Below are 12,574 nucleotides of genomic sequence, written 5' to 3'. Positions count from 1 at the left end.
CTGTTCAGCCAGCGCTCCCGTCACAGCACATGGCGCAAGCTCTGGCTGTACTTGGCGGAGGCTGAGAAGGATTTGGGCATCGACAACATCACTCCCGAGGCGCTCGAGCAGATGAAGGAGCACCTTACGGTGACTGACGATGACTTTGGAGTCGCTGCCATTGAGGAGAAGAGACGCCGCCACGATGTCATGGCTCATGTCCACGCCTTTGGCCAGGTCGCTCCCGCTGCCGCTGGCATCATCCACTATGGCGCCACATCTTGCTATGTCACTGACAACGCCGAACTCATCCTCATGTAAGTCATTCTTGATATTTCTTGTCGTCGCCATCTTTTATCCCGAAATGAAGATTTAACATTGACCACTAGGCGCGATGCCATGGATATCATCATCCCCAAGCTCGCCAAGGTGATTGCCAACCTTGCAGCTTTTGCCGACAAGCACAAGGCTGTCCCGACGTTGGGCTTCACCCACTACCAACCTGCACAACTCATCACTGTTGGCAAGCGTGCAGCTCAGTGGGCTCAGCAGTTGATGATGGACTTGGAGGATATTGAGCACGTTCGCAAGGAACTCAAGTTCCGCGGTGCCCAGGGTACAACCGGTACCCACGCTTCGTTCTTGGAGATCTTCCAGGGCGATGGCACCAAGGTCGACCGCCTGAATGACTTGCTCTGCTCCAAGGCCGGATTCCCCGCCTGCTACGATATCTCCACCCAGACGTACACCCGCAAGGTTGACCTGCGCGTGGCCAATGCCATCTGTGGCCTCGGTGCCAGTGTTCAGCAGATCTGCGCCGACATTCGTCACCTGGCCAACCTGAAGGAGATGGAAGAACCCTTTGAGAAGGACCAGATTGGTTCCAGCGCCATGGCTTACAAGCGCAACCCGGTAAGAAATACATTCATGAAGACCATTACGTGGCGACTGACGAGTTGTGTAGATGAGATCTGAGCGTATCTGCAGTCTGGGACGCAAGCTGGCAAACTTGCCCATGGATTTCAAGGATACCTTTACAATGCAGTGGTATGTAGCCAGAATCCACGCGGAAGAATACCTCCAAAAAAAAAAAAAAAAAAAAAGGCCATGGGCGGTCTGGCATTCGTTGTACTAATCTGTGCTCTTATACAGGATGGAGAGAACACTGGATGACTCGGCCATTCGTCGCATTGACATTCCCGGTATGCATGCGCCACCTACAGATCTTACCAACATAGAATGAAGGCAAGAAGACAAGTTGACTAACATTACTTGCTCGATTAGAAATGTTCCTCCTGGCCGACGCTATTCTCATTGGCATGGACAACGTTACTGACGGTCTGGTGATTTGTAAGTTTCACAGACTGGCTCCATTGTCCCTCACATTCGTGAAGGATGCAATATTGATACATGATGCTAACATGCTGTCCGCAACTAGACCCCAAGCGCATTGAGGCTCGCACAAGAGAGGAGCTACCGTAAGTGGTCTATCAATTACATTTACAGGACCTGCAATCTGACGCCACGTGAAATAGTTTCATGGCAACCGAGAACATCATCATGCGCATTGTGGCCAAGGGAGGATCGTAAGTCTTGCCAGTCCCGGTAACACTTTGGTGAAACAATAATTGACAGAATCTGCAACAGCCGCCAAGATGCTCACGAGGAGATTCGTGTCTTGTCACACCAGGCCTCTGATGTGGTCAAGAACCAGGGTGGCCAGAACGATCTCATGTAAGTATCTTGACCATGATGCGACGGCGAGTCGCGCGCCAAAAAGGACAAGATGACTGACTTGTGTGTGACTGCAGTGAGAGAATCAAGAAGACCGACTACTTCAAGCCCATCTGGGGCGAGATTGACTCCATGCTGGACCCCAGCCTCTACATTGGCCGCTCGGTCCAGATTGTCGAGCGCTTCTGTAGCGAGGGTGGTGTTTTGGAGAAGAAGCTTGCGCCCTACCAGTCTTTCATCAAGGGCACTGCCACTGCTCAGCTTAACGTATAAGCAAAGCACTACTTGATGTCATGCGTGGAAAAAGAGGCTCCTGTTTGCGATTACCAGAGACATAGATAGACAAAAGCATAAAAAGGATTATTTTGAAGACCAATATTATTCACTCAGGTCAGACGTCTGCCTGCCTCGTGACCAGCAGATAACCCCAGCCATGCAATGGTCTTATGCACACTTGTGGCGTCTCTTGTCAAAACGGCCATTCAGTGGCGTCAGCAACAGCTCCAGGTATCCACGATCATCATGCAGACAAGCATCAGATCTGGCACAAGATTCGCACGCATCCCAGGCAGGCATGCATTCAGGCAATTCGAGGACTCGCTTACGCTATCCGCATCCCAAAAATCGACTCACAATGATGGCCAGTCTTGAACCGCCACATCTGCAGTCGTCTCAGAATGGATAACACGCTTGTGCTGGTGTGGTTCGATTGTATGCATGGCATGGGGGCGGTAACAGGTGTTTTTATTCTACTTGACTTGCAATTACTCTAACCCAGTCACAAGTGCTGACAATACATTTATTTTATTTTCATTTTTCTCGTCTCAGATGACAGAAAACGTCTTTGCTTACCATGGGCCAACAGTCGTGGGCCTTGTGCAACTTGATGTCCCCAATTGAGCTGGGCAGGTGCAGTCTGGAAAGGATACAAACTGTATTATTACATAACCGGGCTAATGCATTGCAACTTCATATCTCTTACCGGACCTACCAAACGAATGCAGTCCACACCTTCATACACGCCCCATTTCTCAACACACTACATCACCCACCCACCCATTCACCAACAGACAGTCCACTGGTCATCCGCTGCTACCCTCCCCCCTCAGAGTGCGGCTCTGATTTCCACGGGGCTCCAGACACTCGTTCCCCGGCGCTCCTCCTCCATCTCCTTCATTGACCTGGGAGCGACACCTCTTAGCGTCTCCTCCACAAGCGATGCGACATCCTGAGCGCAGCCAAAAGACAGGGACCAACCCGCGCCTCCTTGACCATAAGAGTGCACAATCCGACTGCCGGCTCTGCGCAGTTCACGCTCGACTCTCACATTGTTGCCCCTGAAGGGCCGAAGACCCTGGGCCAACGGGTAATCCGGGTCGACGCGTGCAGATTTGAGACTCGGCAAGAAGGACTCGCACCTCTCCCGCATTCGCCGTATGATGGGACTGTCTAACGTGAGATCCAGGTCCCTTTTCTGCGGCTCGGCGATGCCTCCAATCAGGAGAATGTTGTCATTTCTCGGCACAAGAAAGACAATTTCGTTGGCATCATGCACCGCATCAGCCGTGATGGTTAGGGCCGCGTCGACCTTCGGGAAGTCCGACCCGTCGTTGATGACGCGGATGAGGCCGCCTCGGATAGGGTAGACGGTCTTGTCACCCGCCAGAAGCTCTCCTTGCAGACCCGTGCAGTTGATGACCACATCGGCGGCGAATCTAGCGCGGAGATCGTCCTCGATGTCGAGCAAGTCTTCGGTGATGGTTTCTGTTACGTATTCCGCGCCCTTGCGATGGACGAGGTCTGTCAACCACTCCATGGACTTGTCAGTATCAATAATGGGCGCCAATAACTCGTACGCATCAACGGCACCGTATGACGGGTCGACCCTTCTCTCGTCAATGAGGTCGGCGCCTCTATAGAACCCTCTCACACCGCTTGCCATGATCTCCATCATTTTAGAATATTGTGCGTCATCTTCTTCGACAGGACAGGGAAAGAAAAAGTCCGATGGCATCATCCGCACTCCCGACTCCTGGCCAATGACCGGGATCGACGCAATTGCGTCCCAAACATGATAAGCGGTCATGCACCATCTCTTTGAATGAGCTAGTGAAATGGCATCGGTATGCGATCCGCAGACAGCCGGAGGGAACTCCCAAAGTGCACCAGCTATCTGTGAAGTCAGACGTTTTTCAGAGTTGACCCAAGCCCTGTAGTTGCCAGGTTAGCCACCGAGGACCTCCATCGCAATGACTATCTAATTGAGTCTAATATCGACACTTACGAGCTCAGCACAGTAACGCGATAACCTTGATCCAGAAGTACCCAAGAGGTAACAAGTCCAGTGACTCCACCACCAATGACCAATATATGAGGCGATTCGGCCGTTGGCTGCCTCAAAGGCTGCTCGAGAGGTGTCAAATCCCTCCACAATCTCAAAGGCATCTTGAAAAGAAATTTGTTTGTCTTGAAAGGATTGTAAAGTTTGATATAGTCAAACAAGAGGGACAAGTGAGCGATGTTTTCTTTTCTTTTCTTTTTCTTCTTCTTCTGTTCTCAAACCTTTCCAACATGCGGCATGTCGGGTTCTTATAGCTGAGCTCCCTCGGTCCTGATTCACAGATTGCCAAGACGGCTGTTCATACTTGCACCCCCCATTCCTGTCAACAAATACCTTACGTTAGTACAATCACGCCCTCTGCCCATATCCTCGGGGGTATACCGCGTTCGAAACCACTTCCCCGCGGCGTGGCGAGTGATTCTCCAGAGAAATTACCAAAAATTGAGCTATCGGATAATATCAACAGCTCAGTAAGCACCAGACAGGATAGATACATCAAGGATGTAGTGGCTGTGTTCTCGTCATCACGTCCGGCGGCCAATACTCTGGCTGTCGCTTGTATGATTAGAAGATGCTAGTGGAACATGAATCCTTAGGCTCCTATTAACAGCTCACAATAGTGCTACTATTTTTTTCTTGCACGTATTGGACAGAAGCCATGATATTGTTTGATTGGGTCTAGTAAAGTTACACGTCTCAACAGCCGCACAAGTCATGTGGTCTTTGCTACCAGCAGTCTGGGAACGGCTTGTCACTGACTTGCCCACAAAAGCCTCTGTCCAACCCCGAATCTGGATAGTCCCATCTGTCATCTTATACGCTAATGCCATGTACTATCTATCATAGCAGAGCATGGAGATCCTCGAGTATGCAGTAGCTAGTTACCTGTGCCTAAAATGGGCAAGTAGATGCAGGCTGACTGCATACATATAGGGCTGTAGGGAGACACACTACTAATCTGCTTCTCCGGCAACGGCATCATGGCTCATGCGGCACTCCAAGCTCCGTCTACCACCAATGGCCATTGCTGGTTTTCATTCGGTTGAACATCTTATGTTTCTTTTCGAGAAATGATCGCCGCAGGCCGCAACACAATTCATCACCCACAGTCATTTTTCACATCATTTCTCGTGGCGTTATCTACGCTTTCCTGCACCTACATGTCATGTTACCGTCAACCTGCGGTCATTACCGAGCGCAATATGTCCCACGAAGAATGAGGTGAACATTAACAGCCTCATTAATGGTCTATTTCCATTTCTTAACCAATCGGCACACGGCCTATGGGGCTCGATACCAAAAGGTCATTCTGTCAAAGAGAGTTTATAGAGCATGACTACATGAGGAACGTTCCTAAGGGATGCCTAAAGCTCCATGCATTCAATTAAAGGCTCTCACACTCGGGAGTAATACAACCACGTTGGTTCTGCCCCCACAGCCACAGCCACAGAAGGGCTAGATGGCAATACATTCAGCTACCTCGATCTGATTAGTATTCATTCCGATGTTTCCATCCATAAAGTGATTGCCGCAGTGACAGATCAATCAGACATTGGCTGAGGGATACAGAGAAGCGATCAACTGACATCGGGTCCAACTTGACTTGGCTGGCCAGATCAACCAATACGCACAACCCGACCTCCCAGAGGTTCGGCCAACTTGGGACCGATTAGGTCAGGATGTACGCGTGGCAATCGTCCTTGTCCATAGGGCTGCATATGCAAGCCATTCTGCAGTGCAGAAGAGACATTGACCGCGCCACCTTCATTCCACGGAAATGTCTCTCTTTCTCGAGAATGCGGACTTCTCTGCCTACGTGTAACTTCAAGGTGAGACATACGTATGTTCCTGCATGGCGAGTTTTGCAGAAACCTCGTTCGTTATACAAGATTACTAAAACTCCGAGTTTCTTCACCGCTGTTACGGCGACACGGGCAGTCTTTGCCCTTGCCATAAGCTGCAGCTTACCTGATATTCTGATTGGCCATCCTTACACGTATGACCTAAAGAAGGAGTAGTTTGGAAAAGGTTCGAAGAGGCTCAAGCGAGCTTCTAGAAGCATAATGGTGTCTTTCTCTCTCTCACACAAACTTCTACCTATCTTCCGGTTTCAAGGGTCAGCAATGCCCCGGGTCTGCATTGCAAAAGTGCGAACCTCCCAATGATCTCTTTGCATCATGGCCCAGAACCAATAACCCTGCACCTGCAGATGTTTTACGGGCTTACCGAACATTTGAGCAGATTCGTCCTGGTCCGTATCCTGCTTTCTGGGCTCATAATATGCCGTCTCGCTTTCAATGGCTACCAAGTCATGCGGCTCGAGAGAGAAAATCCCTTGCAGCTGCCTAGTTCCGTACAACCGTCCCATGCATGTGGGATCTTTCTCTTATCCGATCCATACATCAGTAGGCTATACTCTGCCACAGAATAGCATGCGTTACCAAATCGAGAAAGTCCACTCTGTGCTCACCTCATGGATTACCTACTCGGTAGCTATCCAAACTATGAGATCTATGCTCACAGATTTGTTATACTCACCGCAATTTGTTGCTCCCAAGAGAACAGCAACCTCGGCTTCCAATAACTTGGATCCACCAGCTAGTACATCACCGTCACTCACCCTTGATCACTCACTCATTCCATCCCGCCGTGGCCTGACCGGAGAGATCCGGTCTTATTCAGAAACAAAACAGTAGCATCATATGACGTATCTTCAAGTCATGATGTCGCAACCGTGGCCTCACCTTAAGTCTCCGTTTCTTTTCGGTCAGAAAAATGACAGACAACCTATTTCTGGAGGCGCCGGGCGTATGTGCTTTGTCCATGCCGCCGCCGCGCATTCGGAGGGGAGGAATGAGGTAAAAGAGCACTCTCGTGCTGACAAGAGGATGGTGTAGTATGTTTCTCATTTCTTTTCGGTCAATAATCCTTCCGGGGGCATGTCCATACACACAAACACACATACACAGCCGGGGCACCGGAGCCCGCCGGCGGCAGGCAGGCAGGCAGGCAGACAATCCAGGTAGGTCAGCCGGTCATGGGCGTACACTTTGTCCAAGGCATATTCTCGGAATATCTCACCACGATGCCTTTGGCCCCCAAAATATTATTTTGATTACTTTTTCCCAAATATCGGGATCACTTGAGGAACACTCGAAATGTACAGATGGGAAGTCATACATTCTCTCTTGGCCATGATACCCACAATGCGGAAACCGTATCGATCGTGATTGCGCTGGGACATGATTTTCATTCAACCTCCATACTCAGTTTCATGCCAACCATGCGTAAACGTTATCAAACTTTCTGTAACAAATTCCACTACTTTTTGTGAACATGATTTCAAAATTGCACCAGTCTGAAATGTTGTAATCGTCATCGATGCTTATCATCGCCCATTATCGCAGCCATCTGCCTCATTGTCAATGTCTCTCCAAAGCTACACTAACCGAGGACCCGAGGCGGCGCCGCCGAGTTTGTGGCTCTGTTGTAGCCTTGGAATTCATCCTCCCATCCTCCCAGGTGATCTACCACCGTGCTCAATTCTACAACACCCGTGGATCTCTGCTCTGCATTGGCTTCATGCGTCATGTTTTGCTCTGCCGTATCTCTGGCCGGGATGAATGACTGATTTGCAAATGCGGACATGTCACGCGACATTTCGATTTCCATACGCCTACAATAGTCTGTAAATATTTGATGCTCATCGGCATCGAGGAAGACTTCACCAGCGTCCCTAGGGTCGCAAAACCCATATGGGTCGCTCTTGATAGCTGTCATTGTTCGCCGCCAAACCGAGTCCTTGGAAGGGACCGACCACCAGGCGGATACACTGCAAGGCCTTCAGAGACCGAGTGTTCTCAAGGAGAAACTCCGTGTTCATCATGAACAAGCGCATGAAGTCGGTAATTTCTGGCAGCAAAACTGGCGCCGAATGCCAGCAGAGTTTGCGGAGATAGTTGGAATTGAACCCGCCAACGAATGCTACATGTTGAACCTTTGCCTCGAAATCAGGGTTGGAAAGAATGTGATTGGAGCGTCGGATGTCATAGAGGTAAGGAAAATAGAACACATCCTTCCCCCCAATCAACAAACAGACTCGAATAGCTTGTGAGACAACAGGTCGGACCTGGATCGTGTATGCTGGGAGATTTCCAGCCATACACGCAGGCTATGTCTTTTAGGGGCCGATAGAAGCATAAGACCTCGTGTCTATTCAGAATGGCGTGACGCACTTCTCGGCTAACCTGAAGAAGGCTCCTGGTTGTCCTCATATCGGCCATGTCTGGCATCGGAAGTGAGATGACTCGGTAACTGTTGATCAATTGTCGCTCCTTGGCAATCCGATTACGCGTGAAAACGTGTGTCATTGGTTCCGACGAGACTTTGTAGCGCTCCCAAATCATCTCACATAGCTCGAATGGCAGGCTGAGCAAGGACGTAACTTGGTCCATCTTGATGATCGCCAAGTTTGATATCAATGTTGGACATGAGTGAAGAGAGATAACGGTCAAGTCTGGGATGAGAAGGTCGAGACAGCAGGCAAAGTTTATAATCGCTGTCTAGGGATGGATGAATGAGGCATGCGATCTTCTTCATGGTGCAGGTCTCTTACTCTAGGGCCCAGGCATGCTACATATCTTGGAGACAATGAACAAGGCCTCTTGCTGAGATCGAACTTAGGAATTCCTTCTCAAGAAGACCCTGAAAAAGCAGACCCTGCACCTCCTCGTGGCGCCGTGGGCTTTACATTGATGAACCTATGCGTGGCATATGCTGCGACCGTTCTGACGATATGTCTTGTAACCACGAGAAGGCCCTGGCTAAACTTTGCCGGAAGGGACTTTGAGGAAGACGGAATTTTTACTTTGACAGATCGCTGTTGGCGGCTGCTTTCTTTTCCCAAGGTTTGAGCGGTGCAGCGCGACCACTGGTTGTAGAGATGGACTGGTCGAGTTGGTCAGCAGCATGCCTCGGGGACCAGGTATTTCCCGGACTTGCTACTTACTGCATCCTCAATGACGGTATCGGGTATCTTGACAATACCGGGCATCTCTTCGCCAGTCTGAAGAAATGCCAGGATTTCTTCAAACTTCTTAGGGTATGGTTCTTTACCCGAGCCGTCTGCAGTGCCCGCTTCATCTTTGTTAACATAGAGGGCAGCCTTGGGAGCAGCGCGCTGCCATGAAGGCAAGTCTTGATCTCCGCTGTCTTGGGGTGACTGGCTGCCATTGACTATAGCTGCATACAGGCGTTTGCTAGCATCCGGCTGGAGAATCGTTAGTCATGTTTTCAAAGACAAATCTTATAACCTTGTCTTGGCCCTTCTCACCTCGTATAGAGCCTCTTGTTCTAATATGACCTGGGGCACGACATCTACATCAGGTCGGCCCGGCTGAGCTCGATAGGACTCATATTTGGCAACGTCAATCCTGATGCCGACTTTCTCCTCAAACCGGCTGATGCGACATTGTAAAGCGGTTTGAACTGGAGTCGAGTTGCTCGGACTCAGCAATGCCGCTGCCAGTTGAGACTGATCCAAGTCAGCACAAATCGATCTTGGGCACCCCATTGGACGTTCCACCAGATCTCGTCTCACCTGGAATACATTATCTTTTGTCCACGGATAGCTGTCAAAGGATCGGTGACCAACATCTGGATTTCGAGCAGCCAGCTCCCTCATCCGCTGCATGGCGGCTGACGGAACTGCGGGGTCTTTGTTACCAGTAGAAGCATTGTGAGAGGCGTCCATAATGACTTGAATGCAGAGATTGAGGTGGCCAATGGTTGCCTTTGCCTTGTTTATAATTTGAAGACCCTGTTATCCACAAAGTACACTTCAGAAGAGTAGAGACACAAGATGCTGGCGTCTATGATGTTTGATATCGGTTTGGTTTAGAACGACCCAAACAAGCAAGCCAGCCACCTGCAGTGATGCCCGTAACATGCCCTCAAAGCCAGTTGCTTTCTTAGCTGCAACTCCCCCACCCGAGTTTCTATCGTTCAGGGTCCCGTGTAACCTCAACTGCACTAAAGTAGCATCATTGATAGCGCCTTCGTTTACTGCTAGTAGGGGCATCTCCTGCATGCTGCAGCTCTCCCCAGGCCGCTAAATTCTGCGCTGTCTTGTGGATTTGCCGCTCAACCATATTCCCTAATCCGAGCAAGCCATCTCCACTATCTGACCGTCCATCTCACAGAACAATCGACGGTACAAACCTTCCTACTCTTCCATCCAGCTTTTGTTAGCTTCCACGTCAATACTGCTTCTGCTTTTGGGTACTCATAGTTTAGGAGGCCCGTTAGACCTTCGTCCCGACGACCAAATGCGTCGCGTAGCTGTGAGATCCTTCCGGACATCCTGCCAAAGCGCGGCCCGGGGCCTGTCGAGAAATACCTTGGCCCTGCGCACGCGACGGGCCAGTCTGATCGCGCACCAGCAGTACACCCTCAGTAACACCAGTGCTCGTCTCGGCCAGCTACGATCGTTGAGCACTTCCTCCTCTCTCGCCTCCTCTTCCTCCAAGACTTCTCCCGCTTCGTCCTCGACCCTCTCGCAGCGCAACCGACAGCAACAACATGCGCTAGGCCAGCCTCTCCAATCCTCCATGTACTTTAGACGATTCTCAGTTGCTCTAGTCGGCGGTCTTGTTGGCTACGGCGCCTGGTACGGTTACAAGGACAACGGCACAGAAACGGCCGCTGCCCCGTACTCGACCTCATCCAAATTCCCCAGCCAGAATGCGGCCACGACCCGCAACGTTCTAGTCGTTGGTGCTGACGAGCTACACACGGGTACTTTCGTGGGCGAGGGACCGATTGCCAAGAGTGCCGACGGAACAGGCCAGAACAACGTCCTGGAGATGTTGACCCCAGACCAGGCCACCGAGAAGTTGCGCGACAACGAGGCATCCTTTGTGGTGAACAGAGGACAGGGCGTCTTGCGGTACGATATTGTACAACTAGCTAGCAACAACCCAATCGAGGATGACCACGCCGAGAAGATTGTCGAGGTTTCCATGCCCTCGGCTGAGCAGCAAGCAAAGGATGCCAACGATTGGATGTTCTGGGGAGTCTTTGACGGTCACGCGTAGGTTCTACAACGGTTACGGAGGGTTTGTGGACTATAACTGACGTCTGTAGTGGATGGACAACATCAGCCAAGCTGCGCCAGACCCTTATTAGCTACGTCGCACGAGAGCTCAACACTACCTACAAGGCTGCACACTCTCTAGGTGCTGCACCATCGCCTGAGGCCATCGATGCCGCCATGAAGCTCGGTTTCACCAGATTGGACAACGAGATTGTTCACGAGAGCGTTGACAAGGTCCTCAAGTCCAATTCCAAGCGTGTTGCTGCCGAACTTCTCGGACCCGCTCTTTCGGGTTCCTGCGCTCTGCTGTCATTCTACGACAGTGCCTCCAAGACATTGAGAGTCGCCTGCACTGGCGACTCGCGTGCTGTGCTCGGTCGCCGGAGTACCTCTGGCAAGTGGACAGCCACTGCTCTTTCCGAGGACCAGACCGGTAGCAACCCCAACGAGGCCGCCCGTATGCGCAAGGCACATCCTGGCGAAGACCATGTTGTGAGGAACGGTCGTGTGCTTGGTGGTTTGGAACCTACACGTGCCTTTGGTGACGCCAGTTACAAGTGGACGAGAGAAATCTCGGACCGCCTCCGCTCCTCCTTCTTTGGCCGGACACCATCGCCCCTATTGAAGACGCCACCCTACGTGACCGCCGAGCCAGTCGTTACCACCACCAAGATTCAGCCTGAGCAGGGCGACTTTGTAGTCATGGCAACAGATGGTCTTTGGGAAATGCTGACTAACGAGGAAGTGGTCGGTCTTGTAGGAAAGTGGATCGAGAGCGAACAAGTCGCCAGCCAATCCAACTCCCAGTTCAACAAGGTCTGGTCCAAGATCTTTGGCTCGCCGCAGGACCGTCTCCCCGTGGAAGCACACAAGGGCGGTCACGGCGACGATGGCCAAAAGACACCCATCCGCGTAAAGCAATGGGGCATCTCTCCCGACGAGAAGGAGAGGTTTGTCGTAAAGGACAAGAATGTAGCCACGCATCTCATCCGTAATGCTCTCGGCGGCAAGAACGAGGAGCAGGTTTGCGCTCTTCTAACTCTAGTCTCGCCCTTTTCCAGACGATACCGGTATGTTCAAGGCCCTTAATCGAGCCACTTTTAGATTTCACGGCTAATTATAGCAATAGTGACGATTTGACCGTTCAGGTCATCTTTTTCGGCAACGGTGAGAAGACGGGCGAGGTACTGATGAACCAAGACGCCACGACGCCGCCAAAGGGTGCCGTCAAGGCCAAGTTGTAATTGCCGGGGAGAAAATAAAACCGAACAAATCATGGTGAATGGCTCATGTCTGGCGCATATAATGCAAGCAATCATGTAATAATATTAGACTTTCTTGAGTCAGCGGCAGAGGCGTTCTCTCGGGAGTTTTTCATCAACCGTGGTAGTTTGACAAATTCGTCAAGAGTGATTTCGGATAGCAAG

General features: G+C 51.0%; 5 protein-coding genes across 5 annotated transcripts; 2 read left to right on the top strand and 3 right to left on the bottom strand.

The window, feature by feature from the left end:
- Positions 1-378: 378 nt before the first annotated feature.
- Positions 379-1,986, top strand: PFICI_08523 (Adenylosuccinate lyase; the record flags this gene model as incomplete). Its single annotated transcript, XM_007837104.1, has 8 exons — positions 379-891; positions 944-1,026; positions 1,132-1,181; positions 1,264-1,329; positions 1,418-1,457; positions 1,515-1,565; positions 1,627-1,713; positions 1,791-1,986. 8 exons carry the CDS (start codon positions 379-381, stop codon positions 1,984-1,986), a joined length of 1,086 nt encoding a protein of 361 aa, XP_007835295.1.
- Positions 1,987-2,818: 832 nt separating this feature from the next.
- Positions 2,819-4,158, bottom strand: PFICI_08522 (uncharacterized protein; the record flags this gene model as incomplete). Its single annotated transcript, XM_007837103.1, has 2 exons — positions 2,819-3,923; positions 3,998-4,158. The coding sequence occupies 2 exons, from the start codon at positions 4,156-4,158 to the stop codon at positions 2,819-2,821; spliced, it is 1,266 nt and encodes a 421-aa protein (XP_007835294.1).
- Positions 4,159-7,498: 3,340 nt separating this feature from the next.
- On the bottom strand, positions 7,499-7,834 carry PFICI_08521 (uncharacterized protein; the record flags this gene model as incomplete). The annotated part of the gene is made up of 1 exon (XM_007837102.1): positions 7,499-7,834. One exon carries the CDS (start codon positions 7,832-7,834, stop codon positions 7,499-7,501), a length of 336 nt encoding a protein of 111 aa, XP_007835293.1.
- Positions 7,835-8,917: 1,083 nt separating this feature from the next.
- Positions 8,918-9,806, bottom strand: PFICI_08520 (uncharacterized protein; the record flags this gene model as incomplete). The annotated part of the gene is made up of 4 exons (XM_007837101.1): positions 8,918-9,001; positions 9,063-9,323; positions 9,387-9,587; positions 9,654-9,806. 4 exons carry the CDS (start codon positions 9,804-9,806, stop codon positions 8,918-8,920), a joined length of 699 nt encoding a protein of 232 aa, XP_007835292.1.
- A 574-nt stretch (positions 9,807-10,380) lies between these two features.
- Positions 10,381-12,391, top strand: PFICI_08519 (uncharacterized protein; the record flags this gene model as incomplete). Its single annotated transcript, XM_007837100.1, has 3 exons — positions 10,381-11,144; positions 11,198-12,217; positions 12,277-12,391. The coding sequence occupies 3 exons, from the start codon at positions 10,381-10,383 to the stop codon at positions 12,389-12,391; spliced, it is 1,899 nt and encodes a 632-aa protein (XP_007835291.1).
- Between the last annotated feature and the right edge of the window lie 183 nt (positions 12,392-12,574).

This window comes from Pestalotiopsis fici, assembly GCF_000516985.1.
Source record: "Pestalotiopsis fici W106-1 unplaced genomic scaffold PFICI_Scf_6, whole genome shotgun sequence".
NCBI classification, from domain to species: Eukaryota; Fungi; Ascomycota; class Sordariomycetes; order Amphisphaeriales; family Sporocadaceae; genus Pestalotiopsis; species Pestalotiopsis fici.
The sequence above is the reverse complement of the archived record's forward strand: the minus strand, read 5'-3'. Positions and strand labels throughout refer to the sequence as shown.